Source organism: Malaya genurostris, chromosome 2 (genome assembly GCF_030247185.1).
Source record: "Malaya genurostris strain Urasoe2022 chromosome 2, Malgen_1.1, whole genome shotgun sequence".
Lineage (NCBI taxonomy): Eukaryota > Metazoa > Arthropoda > Insecta > Diptera > Culicidae > Malaya > Malaya genurostris.
In genome coordinates this window covers 204266872-204286064 of record NC_080571.1, presented here as the reverse complement: position 1 = coordinate 204286064, position 19193 = coordinate 204266872, and the positions used below count along the sequence as shown (strand labels likewise).

General features: G+C 36.2%; 1 protein-coding gene across 3 annotated transcripts in view; it reads left to right on the top strand.

Moving 5' to 3' along the window:
• LOC131427181 (adenylyl cyclase-associated protein 1) overlaps positions 1–18981 on the top strand; it is a 62074-nt gene extending 43093 nt beyond the window's left edge. The window contains exons 1-7 of one of the 3 annotated variants that reach the window (XM_058590151.1): positions 10563–11028; positions 12554–13244; positions 13306–13501; positions 16969–17329; positions 17403–17785; positions 17851–17997; positions 18058–18981. In XM_058590151.1, coding sequence (XP_058446134.1) covers positions 10956–11028; positions 12554–13244; positions 13306–13501; positions 16969–17329; positions 17403–17785; positions 17851–17997; positions 18058–18141 — 1935 coding nt within the window. In that variant the 5' untranslated portion in view covers positions 10563–10955 and the 3' untranslated portion in view covers positions 18142–18981. Of the gene's footprint in view, positions 1–10562; positions 11029–12553; positions 13245–13305; positions 13502–16968; positions 17330–17402; positions 17786–17850; positions 17998–18057 lie in introns of those variants that run through there. The other 2 variants (XM_058590152.1, XM_058590150.1) reach the window with 2 other exon arrangements.
• The last annotated feature ends 212 nt before the right edge of the window (positions 18982–19193 follow it).

The following is a 19193-nucleotide window of genomic DNA, read 5'->3' as shown; positions in this document are numbered from 1 at the left end:
TGTCTAACTGAAGAATGGTTCGGTAAACTAAAATGGTTGAATTATAGCTCCTCTCTAAGGTGAAAATCTACAGAACGGTTTTTGCTGAAACTCAAGTCAATTCGTTTAATTTCTTGCGAATTGTCTCACATGAAACGGTTTCGAGCAGAAATACAATATTTCACATATCTGAAAAGGTATTCCAGGTATGAGATGAAAAGCCATCCAAGCTAGTCCAGTGTGGAAGTTTCTCAATGTCTCACATATCGAATCCAAACAATTTTTATAGTGAATCAATTAGTTTTTTTTTTCGGTTGTCAATTTTTGGATATTTGAGTAATTTCATTTGGCCTTGCAATACCTCCAAAAACTTATTATTTTTAGAATTTTCGCTTTGCAAGGGTTTTTGTATTGAGCTTTTTTCTAAGATTCCAAATTACTAATAATCTAGCAACGAGTATGCCTACGGATCTATTCTGATTTTTTGATAATTTCATACAAATTAGTTTCTAAATGATACATAGCTAATCTTTGATCGTATAATAGCTTTTATCGGTTATTAGTTCAATTTACAATTTCAATTTTTCTTAAACATATCAATTTTCATTAACTTTTCGTTTGAGTGTTTGATTTATCCTTGTATATCAATTTTTCTTAAATTTATTATTAACGAAATAATATTATTGAAAAATTGATTGATTAAATTTGGGAGTTCATTTTTCGAATCATGACATTTTTTGCAGGGAACAGTTTCATTATCATATCGCAACGATTCACGATACAGTTACTGATGATAGGCTTCATGAGCAATCGAAAAAAATCCTAAATGGTAGTATTGTCATTGGTTCGGACGTAAAGTGTAACATGTAACATCAAATCGTTAAGTTCGAATTAGAGTGCAAGATATTTTGACATGTCGCTCGTTTAGAATAAGAGTGTATGAAAAACTACTTCCTCCAGCAACACTACCCAAGAATTGGTGCATATAAAAGAATCAGCATATTAATTGTACTGCTAATCTCGATCGCATATGTGAAAAAAAAAAATTCTTGCGAAAACACGTGACATTTCTTTTCTTATAACAAGGTTTATTTAATGTGATAGAGCAAAAGAAATAAGAAAAAGTTTGGAGTCTGTGCCTCATGGATAAGGTTCGTGTGATGCTACTGGCAGCACTTCTGGCGAATGACAAAAAGAGCAAGTCTTGTTCGCGATTATGAAAAGTCCATAACAACCCCACGATAGCTCTCGGGGGTTCAACAAGTAGTTGAACAAACAGATAAAAATATTCCGATACCAATTTTTTGGTATATACCCACTAAACTGTGCATCAAAATAGAAGAAAAACTCAGACAAAATCTGGACGGATTAAGTTTGAAATAACCCCAATCAATTCAAAACGCATTTTATATTCATTTAGTTGTGCATTATTAGTCATCTTAAATTAATTGCAGTTACTTAATAAGGCTAAATGAACAAACTTCGTTTTTTAATGATTACTCTAGCCAGACTTCTCTGTAAGCGATTTAGCTACCAGGATAGGTCGCAACTTTGGGCAGTTATGAGGATTCGCCGCATCCGGTACAACATGGACTCCATTTACTTTATACCATTCCAAAACATCTTTGGCATGGTAACAAGATGCCAAATCAGGCCAGCATAGCGAGGGAGCGTTATGGCTGAGTAAGAATGGTAACAATCACTTCTTCAGGCATTCTTCACTATATATTTCCTTGTTTACCGTTCCGGTAGTGATGAAGTTCGGGCTTGTTCGGCTACAGCTCCATATTGCTTGCCAAACCAGATATTTTTTCAGAAATTTGGCCTTTTTCTTCGTCCTGAAATGCTCCTCTACGCAGTTCTTTGCATGGCAGTATAAAAAGACATTCTGGGAACCTGTTTAAAGTCTTCCTGTACATAAGTTTCATCGTCCATTATCATGCAGGAGTACTTCGTCAAATATTCACGATACAACTTGCAAGCCCAATTTTTAGCCGTCACATTTTGTTTATCATTACGGTTCGGTACAGTTTTCATTTTGAACGACTTCATACCTTACCGGTGCTTCGAAGTATGCACGAAAGTTGGGGGCATTTTTTTTCTAGGCATAGTACGAAAAAATAGATGAAGATTCTGAAGATATTTCCTTCACCTTCGCGTTCTTCTGGTGATTCCTGTGATCCGTTTTCGTTCCGCCCTCAGCCTTACTGGTCAATCGTGTATCGAAGAACTTAAGAACGTTATGGACAGTGCTTATCGGAAAACCAAGCGTATATGAAAAAAAGTATACTTAGTTGCTGAACTTTATAGGACTTTATTTTGAGTATATTATTTTATAGGACTTTAATTTATGTATGACCGTTACTAGTTTAGTTTCCGATGAAAAGATACTACGATCTCTATTGAATGCATTGAATCAAAAAATAAGAATCGTGTCGAGTTTTAGTGATGTTTATTGTACGTTTCACATAATCTTTTTTATGGGGGTAAACGGTTCGCATAAAAACCGCATGATTTCTAAAATTCGGCACGCGAAGAATTTATTAGTTGATATCTGACATCATGGTACTCCACGCATGTCCAAACGACATAATCAATACCCCGATAACCTTCGCCATAAGCACAATGATTAGTTTCGAAAAGTCCAATTCGAACGAGATGTACGTCTAACGTGTAGTGATTGGACATGAGTCTGGGCATCACACGAATGAAATCCCTACTCACATCCAGCCCCTTGAACCATGTCAATATTTTTGAAATAATTGAGTGCATCCACCGATCCAGATCATCTCTATCCCAAGAAGCTTGCCAGCTAGCAAGTATTTTTTGGCGAGATGCGCTATAGAATTCGTTGAAAGCAATCGGTCGCTCATAAATTTCACCCTCCATAGCACCACGTTTGGCTAAAATATCGGCTCTTTCATTGCAAACATATTTCGTTGGATGTAATTACAGATCTCAACGTTTCTTGCCTTTCTAAGATAAACAATTCTATACCTATGAAAAAGGTAACAAGAACCCCACTTTTCAAAGACAAAACAAGAAATTCGTAAAAAGATGAAAATGCATTGGAAAAAGAAAATTTCCTAGTTTCGTTGCAGAATTGGATTCTAATTGATTATCAGTGTAAAAAAATTTGATAAGAAAACTGACATTTGTGCAAAGTTTAGTTTTTGAGCGATTAGCGGAATGAGTCTAATATCGTTTTCACGTTTTCCAACCAGTTTTCACGAATAATTACACCGGACCATAATCCACACCAAACTTTTGACTTTGTTGGGATGCAATTGCAAATTCTCTAGCTGTTCTTCACTCCAGATGCGGCAATTTTGCTTGTTGACGTATCCATCCAACCAGCAATGAGCTTCGTCGCTGAACAAAATTTTCGATAATAAAATGGATCTTCCTCCAACTTTGCCAGTGTCCATTCATGATTAAATTATAGACCAAACGACGATTCACGATTAAATTATAGAATAAACCGAACAAGTTTGACAACACAAACAGTGCCAAAAACAGTGTTGCCGAAAAGATACCAGCATAAAAATCACCCGTTATTTGTTGATTATCTCATGTCTGGGTTAGACGCACAACTTTGATCGAATTTTTAAACAAATTTGTGTTGCTTTATATGAATCAGAAAATGTTATTTCTGGAAATGAGTCGATACCCAATTTAATCACAGTAGCACGTGAACCCTTTTCCCATCAGAAATTACTCACTTATAATTCATAAACATATACTTAAAAATTAAATGCTCTCACACCCTGGTCCGTCCCGATACAGACGGATTTTGGTTAAAAATACTCGTACCACCTGCCCATTCCTAGTTCAAACGCAGCGCTGGTATTGTGGTAAGCTGTCTACACATAAATACTCCATTAAAATATACACAAGCACACATTTTCACCCGCTAGTAGTTATTTTTTTTCGTTGTGTTACAAATAAACGAATGTGCCTAAATATATCCACACTACACAAACAATCTAAAATGTACACAAAAATTTGTTTGTGGAAATTTTGGCAGTGGATAGTTTTTATTCGAAACAATGTCAGAAAACATGAATGCAAACATTTAATAAACGCAAGTTTTGGAAAATTTTTTGCTTGATATTGCGAGTTATTTATTTTTTTTTGTAGCACTATTTTATACATTCTTCGAAAACTTTGAAAACATTATTAAAGTATCAATTAGCATATTATTTTTATATAAAATTGTTGAACTTTAGTAAACGATTGAGTTAAATTTCTTGTCATCAACAACGAGTAAACAACCAATAATTGTATCACCTGTATTTTCGCAAGCAGGAGGTACATTCGGACTATCCGTCCGTCCCATCAGAATGCCCCCCATCCCACTTTTCACTGCAAGGTCGTTATACTGTTTGTTCGTTATTCAAGGCCTGAAGCAGTATCTGGACGGGTTTGTGTGGCCGCCAATAGAGTCGTACAGTTCAGAAATAAATATTCATTCATGCTCCCTATGTTTTCAGTTTTTCTTTTTCTGCCATATTTTTTTCCCAGTGCGAGATAGAATTTATAATTAGATAGTACAAGTTCGTTCGCTTAGAAACTGAGAATTACGTTTTCCTCGATATTTATCTCACACTGCGGAAGGGTGGCATTTTTTCACCACACTTTCGTGCTGAACTAGGTCAACGTGTTGCAAATTCGTGTTTATAGTGTTGGAGGTTTAATCTCTTTATGATTATAACGATTTCATGCGATGCCCCTGAATATAGTATGTTCCAATAGGGACATAGCAAGTTGATGTTTTTACTGTGACTTGCACTAACTTGCGATCAAATTGAAATTATCCACTACCAGACTTATTGAATACTGCACTCGAAATAATATACAATGTATCATTATCTACTATTCAATTTCTTTGTTTTTCTGAATGTTCAGGAGTGTGTTTATGAAAACACTGTGTACACCAGTTACTAATTGGAACTTTAATTTGAACCAGTTAGTCTGTATTTATTTAGCTTTAACGAAGCCGTAAATATTAGAGGCGTCATCTGACTAACAAAAAAGAATAACACAACAGCTATCTGTGTTGGTTTTTGTTAGTTACATTTTTTTTTGCTCACCACGTTACAGCAGCTTCAAGCGTTTTTATAGACTAGTGCTTCAAACCCCATCGTTTTTAATCGAACAACCCAAGGGAATAACTACGGTACCGATAAGCTTTCTCAACACCAGCTGCTATCGGTGATAATAAATGTCAACAGAAAGCAAACCATTTTTTTCTATATTCCTACACACTCTCTGTTAGCTACACACGAAAATATGTTTTTTTTTTCTGAGAAGAGTGATTACTATTTTTACGAACACACTCTTGTGTTGCGCCAATCCAAAGCAAAAATGATAAATTTATACTATTTCGTTCGACGAATGAGCATCAACACGGACTTCCCGAGCATGCTGAAATATTAGGATTGAATATTGTTATATTTTTCCGCTGAGCTAAAGAAGATCTTACGGCTCCTACTGAGTGGAGCAATTCAGTTACTGATTGTTGTAGAGCAGTTTGGTTTATTTGCAGATAACACTGTTCACATAAATTTTGAATGAACGCAATTTATTCGGTTGTTTATGACTGCTTCAATTATTTATGGAGTTCCAAATTTGGGAGCTTTATTCTGCGTTTGCGCTCAATGTTTGCCGTGCAGAAATGAAAAATGACTTGATTATACCCGGCGAAAGACCGTAACTTGGTTAAAGCCGGGTATGAATAACATAACTTGATCATGAATATTTCCTTTAGTATCAAATGAAAAGATATTCTGTAATTCCGTGTGTTCCGAAAAACCTTCAATGATTACATTGAAATATTTATAAAAAAATCTGAACTTTGCTTATTCTTCTTTCTGATTCATTTCCCTGAAATGAATTGTAAATGGTAAGAGCGTTTAGCATCGATCGAAATAAGTCATGGTCTGACGACGCCATCCGTTATTGGCTAAACATTTTTGGTCGGAACTGTAAAATATGGCCGAACGTTGTCGTGATGAAAAATTATGGATTTCAGTTTCTGGCCGTTTTTCGTTCAATGATCGCATCAAACCAATTAGTTGACTTTTGCACGATGTTCTCTTGTTGCATTGACCACTCAGAAATGATTCTTATTAAAGATTTATTGTTAAGACTTCATCACAGCCAACCAGAAACAGACCGGGAGAAAGAAAGATAGAAAAATGAAATTGCGAAAAAATTAAAATTTTCCAAAAAAGAATCGTTGAAGAGTAAACTTTACGGGTTCTAAACCTGTTTTTAGCATCCATTTCATCCATCTTTTTTCCTCTTGGTCTTTTTCTTGTTGATAATGATGAAAAAAAAAAAAGAATCACAAAATTTATGCAGTGTTGTTGATATGTCCATACTATCAATATGACATACGAGTTTTTGCATTCCTATCCTGTGGGAACATCACCAAAAACCTACTTCTACACCCGAGATTAAAAAAAAACTCAATTTTTGGTTTAATTTTTTCATTTTTCTTTAAATTGCTGTAATTCGATGACTATCGACTGTAGACACATGGCGTCCAAGAACAAATTGTAAGAAATAATATGGACATTCTAAAAACATATACACTGAGAAAAAACTTTTTCATGAATCAGAGTTATCCGTAAAAATTATATTGAAAAAACAAATCGCTTCCTTAATTTGTTTCGCAATACTTTAATACACTTGTTAAGAAACCCAACATTTGATTCTAATTTGATTAGTGTTCTGAAAGAGAAGTTACAATAAAATTTAAAGCCATTTTCAAAATTAATGTTTATGGTGGAAAATAGTTATTCAAATACCAGAATTTGACTCGACAGCTCTGAAGCAATAAATTTGCTCATAATTATATTTCTATTATATTGTATTTTTTATATCAACTCGAATGTATAAGACAACGAGTTTGAACTACTTACGTTTGAAATATACCAGCAAAATTGAGAATAAAGTTAATTTTTATGCATTTCTGACTCTTTTGAACAGTACAAAAAATCTACCCACACTGATGCTAACCTCATTCGTAAATTAATGTATGTTCAACGGATTTTGTAATTATTTACAGAATTTTCATCTTTTTCGCTGACTATGTTAAACAATTCCTTTGATTATGTGAACAAAATTTTGATAGATACTGCTTGTCAAACAGCTAACCACAGATAACAGATATACAGGCTCACCACGATCGACACGAGGTGCCACCACGATTCGGGTGCCGCTTTCACATGAGCCACAATTTTGGGTGCTACATTCACTTCACGCTAGATTTTTGTTTTGCTGTCAGTTAAAATGGCAAGTTTATTTTTGTTTTATTCCGATCGAATTCTCGTATGATGTATGCGACATGGAAATACATTTGTCTTCAACACTTAGGGAAATCGTGTGATAAGTGTTAAAATTGTTATAGTTGAAATATTTATATAACATGCAGGAGGATTTTGTTATCGTTCCGGAACGTAGTGGAACGTTTGGAAAGATCGCGGCGAATAGTCGAGTAGGTGGCAGTAGTGTTTCCAACGTATAGCAAATTCGAAATTTACACAGGATTTTGAAAAATTTTGTTCGAGTCTGTATATCTGTTATCTGTGAGCTAATCAATTTTTAACTTGTATATCATGGATTCAACATAACTAGAATCGATCTCCTTGATGGATGAACATATCAGATAGATAATCCAATTTGACTCGCCAGACAGCCAGTTTGTCAGCGAAAATCAATTTCATTTCAATTTGTAGTTTGAAAAGTTAAGTAGAATTTCATTGAGGTCGTCGTACATTGTACTCCAAAGCTATTCGAAAAATCTTATGGAAACTTTGTTACGATTTTCTGTAAAAGTCATGTTAAAATTTCTAGTTCACTCAGAACCCGAAGACTTTTTTCACTCTATGGTAACACCTAAAATGATGGGATTTGCAATTTGTCAGTGAAACAAGTTTCGTTTCGAAACATGCATGACTAAAAAAGTTGTAATGGATGGAAGACACGAGAAAAAAATTGATCCTACATACGAGTATAACTACAATCCGACTAGATAAATTCAAACAAGTTGAAATTGTCTGTTTCTATCGTTGAAGATTACATGCGATTTCGTAGCCCGAATGCTTCGAAGCAATTATCGTGCCGAACATATTATTAATAACAATTGGAATGGGTTCGAGAAAATCAAAAGAAACCCAAAACTCTCGTATTTTGATATCTCCCGAATATTCGGCATCAGTTATCATCTAGATCATTCTAACCGCTAATTCTATGTCTTTAATTCGATCTCGTTTTGTTAAAAAAAACTAATGGTCTGACAAGAAATTCGCAGCTGCGTAAACATCTTGTACATGAACACCAGTAAAACGAGACCTGTATAAACAAGCATGTCTCGAGAAATGTATACTAGCTTTTATTAAGTCTCTTAAAAGGCAAAATGCAGTATAAGCGCGTAGTTTGATAAGAAACGTCACAAAGATACAGCATTAAATTATATTCGCGATCCGCCAGTTGAGAACTACTGCTCTAATAGTTAATCGATTAAACAACGATTGAAACTTTCATTTCCAATCTCCTTCGACCTGCATGAGGCAAATATTTCAGAGAAAATTCTTTTCATAAATTCATTTTACAACAACTTAGCAATCTTTCGAAATTCGGTCACAAGGAACAGACATTCTAGTAGATATCTTAATGGGTGTGTGAGAAAATAAACAGTGGTTTGGTAAAATGATCACAAATTTCTTGGTGAAATTTGTTACCAATAAGCGAGCGCAACAAAAACAAGTAAGTTACTTGTGTTCCCCGCGGCTTTTCTGGATTGGATTCCCAAATTCGCACATAGGGTCAGAAAATGTTCCTGTACCAAGAGGCGAATAACATCAAGGTTAAAATTTCTTGCAAGTTACAATTAGTTACTACTCAAAACATGAAAAAATACTTAATTTTCTCTTGAAAAAAGTTGTCCCTCTCTCTAGTTATCGTCCCCCTCAAAGTAATCCCCTTTCGGCCCCAATACACTTGTGCCAACGTTTTTTTCCAATCCTCGAAACAGTTGTTAATGTCAATTTCCGAAATAGCCTTCAATGCGCCTACGATTAACGTTTAATGTCTTCGGGCATTTGAGTTTTCTGAATAGCCAGAAGTCACACGGAGCTAAATCAGGCGAATACGGTGGTTGTGGAACGATATTGGTTGAAATTTGGAAAAGTCACGTGGTGCAAAAACCAAGAGTTGTCAGCCCACAATTCTGGCCTTTATTTACGAATAGCTTCGCGCAAATGACGCATAACACTTAAATAGTATTCCTTATTAACAGTTTGGCCGGTCGGAAGAAATTCGAAGTGCACCAGACCTCCATATTCAAAGAAAACTGTCAACATTACCTTGATTTTTTATCAACGCGTTCTCGACCCTTTTTGAACAACTTGTTCCAATCAAAAACACTTGCTCACGACATACAATCATCACCGAAGGCCTTTTACAACATTCTAAGCGTTTAGGCATCAAAAGCTTGATTCCGCACACAAAATTTAGTGGAACTTCTTTGTTGAATAATTTTACTTATTGTAAAAATCGCCGATTGCACTTTTAAGACTTCAGAAAGACAGACATATACTACACACTAATAAATATTTTGCAGTGATACTTGGCACAGATGTCACTGACATACATACCAACCTAGAAAAAAAATTTGGACAGATAAGGTTTCCGCGCGAAATATAATTCAAAAATTTTACAACTTTTTATCCACAGTAGTACGAAACGAAAGTCACACGTTCTATCAATGGACCGTACGGAACAACGGAATGTCACCATTCGTATGGAAATTTTCTTATACAACGTCAACGGTTAGGAATGTGTTGCACGTGGGAATGTGTTTCTAAGCCAAGTATTGAACTAATCTTGAATGAAGTTGACGTTTGTTGACGTTGATAGAATCTGATGTGTGATCTGAATAGTACCTGAACTGATACATTTTGGGATTTATTTCTCGATGAACATTAGATCAGGTCCTAAGTACAAATGGCAGTATCCTGTATTTGTCGATATTCATTTCTCTAGTGTAAATTAAAAGATGATAGTTATAGTTATTAATCTTAGTAAATAGTAAGAGAGAATGGTTGTACCGTATTAATCGATAGAAAAATTAAACTAAGAAAATCTGTCATTTGTACTTAGAATCTAACCTAATGTTCATCGAGATTCGTATTCGTCTTTCAACATTCATTTCGAAGACGAAGATTCCGTTATCATTCAGGTTTCTCTGAGAGTCAATCATAACAGTAATCAAAAAGGGAATGTTTTCTTTTTCGTCTAGTGATAAAACAAATACTGGAAGCAATTCCTCAGTGAATATTGGCATATGGCTTATTGGTCACTATCAGGTGGGATTTCAAAACTTTATTTGAAAAGAATTTATGTCTTGGCCCTAATTCGGCATAAATTGCCAGTCTAGAATCACACTTGCGTAGATGTATTACTCGTTTTGGTGTAAAATTCATAGCTCATATTTAGAGCATAGAGTGAAATTATTAATTTCCAATGCGTATTTAAATCTTCTTAATATGCTGCGAAACTTTTCTGTTCACTCGAAAATGATCTATTTTATGACACCCGAACGATCGGGTCATTTCGCGGACACGTTTTTCGCATGTAGCATGTATACTTAGCTCACCCCGAAAACAGTGTGTGCGATGGCGCTCAATGAAGAGAGTGTAGTTTAATTTAATAAATTAAACACCAAAAACTGTCCGAGTTAGTTCAAGATTGAATAAATTTGTCATCTGACTGCAGCCCACACCAATTTATATTTGTAGTGCTCACAAGTTATCGGCGTGGGATACTCGATTCTGACTAAGAAAGTTCGGAAAAACGGTTTCTGTACAAAAAAGGTGACGAGATAACACTCACGCTTCAACGATTCCTATGAATGTGTCTGTGCTGTGGACCGGTGACCGAATACCTAAACGCGTCAAGTTCGCCGGATGGGTCATTCGTTAAGTGTCTGTTTCGGGCGAACGTTAGTCATAAACGACGTGAAAAACTGTTCCAATCCAGGTAATTTGAGATAAAATGGTCAACATCACCGTCCACCTCAGCCACGCCTTGACGGCTTACTTGCGGTCGCATGGACCTAGTCGATAGTGCTTGTAGTCTTCGCGGGTGGTTAAGCATGAGCATTAAAACTGTATAAATTGGGGAAACTTGGCCGTCATATGAAGGTGGAAAGAAAATGACCGAATATCTGCTCTCAACCAAACGATTCATGGTTGAGTGAGTGTAGCGGGAAATAGCTTCTTATCGCAGAGTATACTTGTTTGCAGAATCAAATGTTCGGTTGTCTGTCGGCCAAGGGATATCGTTTGTATCTGAAAATATCCGATTTCTGTCAATCTGGAGAATGTCTTAGTAATTTATATCGATTCACATGACAATTAGCACAAAGTAGATAATAGTACCTATATTTTTCACTAGTTGATAAATATTCGAGGGTAAGATTATCGGATATGACTAAAGTTTCTATTTAACTTTCCATAGTTTTCAATAACTATGGAGCATTCAAAGATCGAACAACATGCATCTCCATCGGAAGAAAATCACGAGGTAACGCTTGGTATTTTATCAACAATCGCTAATTTGGAATTTGTTCATCCTCGTATGAGTACCAAAAGCTTCCTATCATATTTTACTGTGTATGTCGTTCTCGAAAGAAAATTTATCTTAAAGTCACTGCAGTATCTTGAATATAGTTTCAGCGATGCTTCACCGATGGCCAAGAAGGAATGAAAAATTGCGGACTAATGTGAACTGGGATGAGGACACTGTTGTGCAGTTCGTTCGCCCTGTTTCGCTATCTACATCCAACGCTTGTCTTCTGATTTCAAAGTGCTCCAGAATTCTGAACAAAATCTACTTGTAGCGCATATGGAATGTTCCCTTAGGCTATGCCATCTTAAGAGCGTTGTGAATGGAATTAATCGAAATCGTAGATTAAAACACAGTAACTATAGTATAGGATTCTGCACCATACACAAAAGTCTAGTAATCAAACAATTATCCGGCTCTTCTGATGCATAACGTACTGCTCTACTGTTCCATTAAAGCCGACTGTCGGATATCAAAAAGGAAAACTAACTATTCATGATTTCGACAAGCAACAGGGTACAACATTTTATGTATTTTTTTCTTTTTCTTATGATTCTGCACACTGCAGTAAAAAAATTTACGAAACAAAAACACGAAGTCATTAAACATAAGAATTGTATGTCTGCATGTTTTTGGAGTTTCGATCTGATTTGGAGATTCTTTTTTACTAGAACTACATATTTGTTCCGAAGTATAAGCCAATACTTGAAGCAGTTCATGTTGTATGATGACATTGTCTTTCTTCAAAATCAAAAGTTTCCGAAATATCAATGTGCCACGCATTCGGTTTCAGTTTTCATGAACCTAAATTTACTACGAATCAGATAAATGATCCATAATCGAAAAATCGGTTTTCAAATTTTATGTTATGATGATTGATTTCTAGCTCTAAAACTATTCATCAGAATACTCACTATTGTCACTTTTCATTACACAGATTGTGATCCTGAATTGAAACCTTCATCCGCCCGCGAACTAGAACACCTCATCGATCGTTTGGAGCGCATAGTAGATCGGTTGGAACGTACGGTATCTGCTAAGGAGTTGGAAGAAACACGACGCATCTTGAAGGACGTGTGTCACACCGGGAAATTGGTCGTGTCACACCGGGAATTGGGTTCTGACTCTAATCCAGCGGAAATCGTCAACGCCAAAGAGGACGATAAATTGCTCGAGTCGGCATCGAATAACGATTTACCAACTGTTCTTCCATCGACTCCACCGCCTTCCGCTTCCTATCTGCATCAACAATTGGACAGTCTCGAGGCGACACTTTTCCCCGAACTGAACTCTGGTGAACCAGCCGCGTCAAGCGTCAAGGAACAGTCTGCTGTCGAACACTCGATAGACACCCTACCCACAGTAATTTCGCAAGTAGTATTAGATAATTCAAATAGTAGTAATAACAGTAACGATCAAGAGCAAAATTCAGTATTAGAATCGATTGACTTCTTACCATTGGACAACGATCTCGACTTTTCCGGAAAGCTAGCTGGAAAATCTAACAACATGAGTGTGAATGCATATGAAGACATCATTTTGGGGTCGTTAGCCAACTTCCTTGCGCTGTCCAACAAGATTGGAGGGGATGTCGCTACCCAGGCAGAGCTTGTGAAACAGGCTTTCAAGTATGTTGTATAATAGCAAATCCGAAGAAAGCATGTAATCTTTTGCACCTTTTCCAATCAGCGTCCAGTTTTCGTTCGTGCAAACTGCTGCCAAATCCAGTGCTCCGTCTAACAGCGAATTACAAAGTCTGCTCAAACCGACCTCAGATCAAATAGCAGCCATCCAGAACTACCGTGAAAAGCATCGTACTTCGCCCTTCTTCAACCATCTATCCGCAATCAGTGAAAGTATTTCGGCATTAGGATGGGTTTGTGTGGTAAGTGTCGTGTCTTCTACAAGTCGTTTATGATCTTGATACCATCTGTTGCTTGCTTCACATTGGACTTCCGGCATCAATATCATTTCGCATTCATGTTGAAAAAATAGGTATAATAATCTCTTGAAAATTTTTGATATTCGGACCAATTTACGTGTCTGCATTTGTATTAAAGTCGATTTACAAATAGATCACCGAGCATCAAAAATCCTCTCAAAAATGTTTCCGACCTTCGGACAGAACAAACTGATCATCCAACAGAACACATAATTAACGAAATCGCGAGTTAATGACAAAAAACATAAATGATGCGCAATAGTTCTGTTCAAGCGACGAACAAATTCGAAATGTATGCAACAAGTTCTCTCTTATCTTTTGAGTCAACGCATTGAACAGAGATAGCGGTTTTCATTCGAATTACTGGCTTTCAAATATGATATCAGTGGTAGTGCTGAGATGATTAAGGATACGGTTACCATAATTACCTGTTATCCAATAACCTACTAATGTCAGTGCTTAATGCCAAATCAGACGGGACTCGAATCAGTAACTTTTGATATCTGGGGAAATCGTTTTGACAATAAAATAACTCCGAATGTAAAACACAAATCAGAAATCAGCTTGATTGAACAGATCATCCGTCATGTTCTACTTTGCACACAGTTCAACTATCAGTCATGCTCCTGTAGCAATCATCTCATCCATACGCAATTGCATTAATCGTCAAATATCTTCCTAACTATACGATTTTTTTTGTATGAATAATTAAAATTACTAATAATATCGCAAGCGAAGTTCGGCGGTAATTTTATACAGATAAAAGGTTCTCAGATTATAAAAAATATCATTCGAAGCATCCTGCAAAAATTTAGATACAAATCACGGCGAATTTCTTGTGAGCCGTTGCAGTCATTCTTTGTGCCACTGGTGATATTTTACAAGTGTGAAATTTTGCTACATTTTCTATGCAAGTTGATTTACACCAGCAACAGTAACAAATAAAACACATGACTTGCAAGGAAACCATTAGAGCCAGTCGCGTATACAGGGGGGTGTTTTAGGGGTTCAAACCCCTTCCGAAACTCAAAAAAGTATTATATTATGTAAACTCTTTTTTTCAAATAAGTAAATAATAAAATGAATAATTTTCAACAAACGACTTCACAATAAAAAAAAATCAAATAATTATATATAAAGTTCCATTTGTATGGAAAATGATCAACATGTTCTGAAACACCCCCCGAAATTTTTTTCTGGGTACGCGCCTGATTAGAGCTATTGTGTTCGACATATGTTTATAACTTTCTACACATTTTTAGAAATCTATTTGGTATTTTGTGGATGGTTATTTTAAATGCATGGCTTCATATCGAACTGGTGTTAAAGTATTGTTTACCAATTCGAACGCGCCATGCGGTCTGCGTCTCCTGTTTCTACCACAGTGAAATTGACTGCCTTTGGTGTTGATCCACTGGTCGAACCATTATCACAAATTTTCGATGAATTCCAAACGCTTCGCAGAAAATTCGTGGAACAATGAAACAAAGAGATGGTAGTCGGATGGGGCCAGGTCTGGTGAGTAAGTCGCATGATCAAACTTTTCCCACTGGAGATTTCTACCATCTTTGACTTATGCGATGGTACATTGTCTTGGAGTAAAATCACCTTTTTATGTTTTGCTTTTTATTCTGGTCGTTTTTTTTTGTAATTGTTTGACTCAAATTTTACAGCAACATGAAATATTTTACCAACAGCAACACGAAACATAGAATCTATCTATCGAGAGAAACCGGAAATTAATTTAGAGTTGGGGACGGGTATAGCGTGATGGATACGTCGATGCCTTTCACGCAGTCCGCCTGGGTTCGATTCCCAACCCCGCACATAGGGTCAGAAAGTTTTTCTGTTCCGAAGAGGTGAATGACATTAATGTTAAAGCCTCTATAATAGAAACAAAAAAAAATAATTTAGAGTTCACCGAATAGAAATATATAGCGGAGATCGGGGTACTGGTGGTTTTTATGATAAATTAATTTTTGTTTATATTATGACTTCGCAAAATCGAAATGAAGCGGTGAACCATTTTTTGGTAGTGCAGAAAAGGCCACCAGATTCGATCGTAAATTTATTGCTGTTTTTTACACAAACTTGTTGATTTTATGAATCTCAACAGTATTTTCGAGTACGTACCAATAAAACTGTCTAAAAATTCCCAAATCTCGGGCATAATCGATGATCACAATTACGATATTGTCGACGACGTGTTTACACTTCTAAACGTTTCTAAAGCACATTTGACATCGGCAGCACAAAAAAGAACGAATATTTCGAACCATCCAATGATTTGAACGAATGCTGCTACAAAGTTTGTATTGAGTGCTTCCACAGAGCTCAGCTCAGAATATTGTGTGCTCAACTGACAACATTTTCGCAAACGTGAATTGCTTCCCTGAGTCAGACAGTGAATCAGTCAAATCTAAAACATTTTCATTTTATGTCATATTTTTTTCTTCATTTTTTTTTCTTTAAGAAAGTCAGTAAAGTTAAGATGAAATGTATTTTTTATGTAAGAAATAGTTGTAAGGCCTAAAAATTTCATTTACATGCAATATTTGGATATGTCGGATTGTTTTCTGCTTCACAATGTAACTGGCCAGTTTCTCCCCACCCATTTTGAGATTTTCGATTTCGAAATTGGAGCACTTCGAGCCAGATTGTGCCCATATAAGAGAGAATGTATACCTCAAACCGAATGCGTTTGGCGATAAACGGTTGTTCGGAAGCAGTATATAAAATTCCGAGAGAAAATATTATTTTCCGTACTAGACCAAATGTGGCCATTTTCGCCCCGTTCCCCCCTACATATTACCTTCGGCATCTAGCAGAGGTGAAAGATTGGTGTTCAATAAATTTTCAAATACTATTTTACTTGTTCCAAATTTTTTTACAAACCCAAACAATTAAAATTAATTTCCATTTCATTGAGCAAAGTTTTAACACTAATTTAGGTAGATTTAAGTTTTCCAATTTCGTCAAATCGAGTTGAATTGTTTTCATGAACTCTGTATATTCTCTATAGAGATGATAACCATACACATATTTAGAGATTCCCCTCATTTGACTTCTGATGGGACTAACTAGCAATCACTTGGGACCATCCGAGTGGAATATTTTTATGACGACCGGCTACGCTTTTCAAAATTTCTTGCACTCCACATTCAGCGGCACAACTATTCCATTTGAAATGCAGGCTATATTCCTGACATTATTCTTCCGCTTTTTTTATTACCAACAATACAATAGCGACAATCGTACGATTCGTTTCCAGTATTTATAACTGGTAAATGGTCGGTTACAACACAACACTTGACATCACATGTCAACTACAAAAGGTCATTTCACTACAAATATGTCTTGTTTTTAAACAAACTTCGCACGAAGAGAGTGAGCATATTTTTGTCATGCAGGCACCTACTCCTGGACCATATGTAAAAGAGATGAACGATGCGGGCCAGTTTTACACGAACCGTGTACTGAAGGATTGGAAGGAAAAGGACACCACCCATGTGGAATGGGCTCGCGCGTGGATTCAAACACTGACCGAACTACAGCAATTCATTAAGCAGCATCATACTACAGGTCTGGTGTGGGCTGGAAAAAATAAACCGACGGTGGGTGGTGCAGCTGCTCCACCACCGCCACCACCGGGCGGTCTGCCGCCACCACCCCCGATGATGCCACTCGGTGACTTAACCGCTGGGTGTGGTGCTGGCGACGAAAGAAGTGCGCTCTTCGCTCAAATTAATCAAGGAGAAGATATAACTAAGGGTAAGTGCGATAATTTGATATGGTAAGTGTCCAGCCAGCGTTGACAAATGCATCGTTCTTTTTTATTTAACAGGATTGAAAAAAGTAACCTCTGACATGCAGACACACAAAAATCCCGGACTCCGTTCTGGTCCAGCTCCTTATAAAGCCCCAACTGGCATCAGCAATGGGACTAAATCGGTTTCAGCTCCAGCAGCTCCCGTTTCCAAACCTCCCAGCTTCACTCGTGATGGTAAAAAATGGTTGATAGAATATCAGAAAGGCAATTCGAATCTAGTGGTTGAGGATGCCGAAATGAACAATGTGGTATACATGTTTAAGTGCGAAAACTCGACCCTAGTGATCAAAGGAAAAATTAACAGTGTCGTGATGGATTCGTGTAAAAAATGTTCTCTTGTTTTCGACTCTTTAGTAGCATCAGCAGAGTTTGTGAACTGCCAAAGCGTACAAATGCAGGTTGTTTATTAGATGAAATTATTGCTAATTATTTTGCTGAAATAATTTTTCTTCCCGTATCCTAGGTGCTGGGCAAAGTACCAACCATTTCTATTGATAAGACTGATGGATGCCAAATGTATCTGTCTGCTGACTCATTGGATGTTGAAATTGTCAGTTCCAAATCTTCGGAAATGAATGTTATGATTCCAAAAGGATCTAGCGGAGATTATGTAAATAACAAACTAATCCATTGCCAACGCGTTAACAGCAACTATTTTTCTTCTTTTCAGAGCGAACAACCTATTCCGGAGCAATTCAAGACTATAGTCAGGGGTCAAAGTTTAAATACCACTTGCGTAGAAAGTCTTGGCTAAGGAGAACGAGTATGCATGCCAAGTTATTACTTAGAACTTTTCAATCAGAAAGTATCCCAAATAGCGACAAAATCCAATATCATTTCAAAGCAACTAACGAGTAGAAACGAACAGAAAAGCGAATTTTTATACATGATCTAGGGAATCTAAAGCTCACTAAACGTCATACATCCTCATCTCTGACGCTGTCACTAGTCATATTTTTTTTGATTTCCAACAAAGAAAGTTCTTTTTAGTATTTGAAAGTATCCCTGTCCTATTTAACAAAAGCAAATTAGAGTTTGTTTTAAAATGCATTTAAAATCCTAAATAATGTTGCAATTTTCCAACAGTAATAGATACAAGCAATTTGATAACAAATAAAATGTCTTTATTAAAGTTGAGCCCACTTCTTTCGTCGTTAAAGCAAAACAACTTGCAATATAAGTAGAGGAATTTTTCTGCCTTATTTTATCTTATCTCCGTTATATTTTCAATGCTTCACTTCAATCTAACATTACATCCACTGTACTGAGCGCAGGATGGAGTATTAATTTTTGATCCTTCATGAGAACTACTACAGCTTCTTGAAAATGTTGTACTGCTTCATACTTTAGAAACCGTATAGAACATTCATACATACCTACATAAATACATATGACCCTAATGTAGCTAACCGATTTTATTAATATTAATACATATTTAGATGAAATGGCATGAGACATGGTTACGAAGTATTCAAGGAAAGTACTGTACGACACGAACTGATGACGTGTTTTACGCTAGTAGAAAAGAGAGATTTTTTGAACTGGTTTGTATTTTAAAGCTGTAAACTACTATAATACACTATGGTGAAAAAAATATGCGTTAACTCAATAATCCGAAATGTACTAATTAGAACACTTTTCATAAGAATTTTTGAATCAAACTGACAATCACGCTTCCGAAGAATTTCCCGCATTATCACGAGCTCTAATAGCTTCAACAATAGGATAGACTGTCCCCTTTTGCTCAATGAAGTTAATATTAATTTGTGACCCAGAGTTCTCCGTAACAATGCATTTCTTCAACTT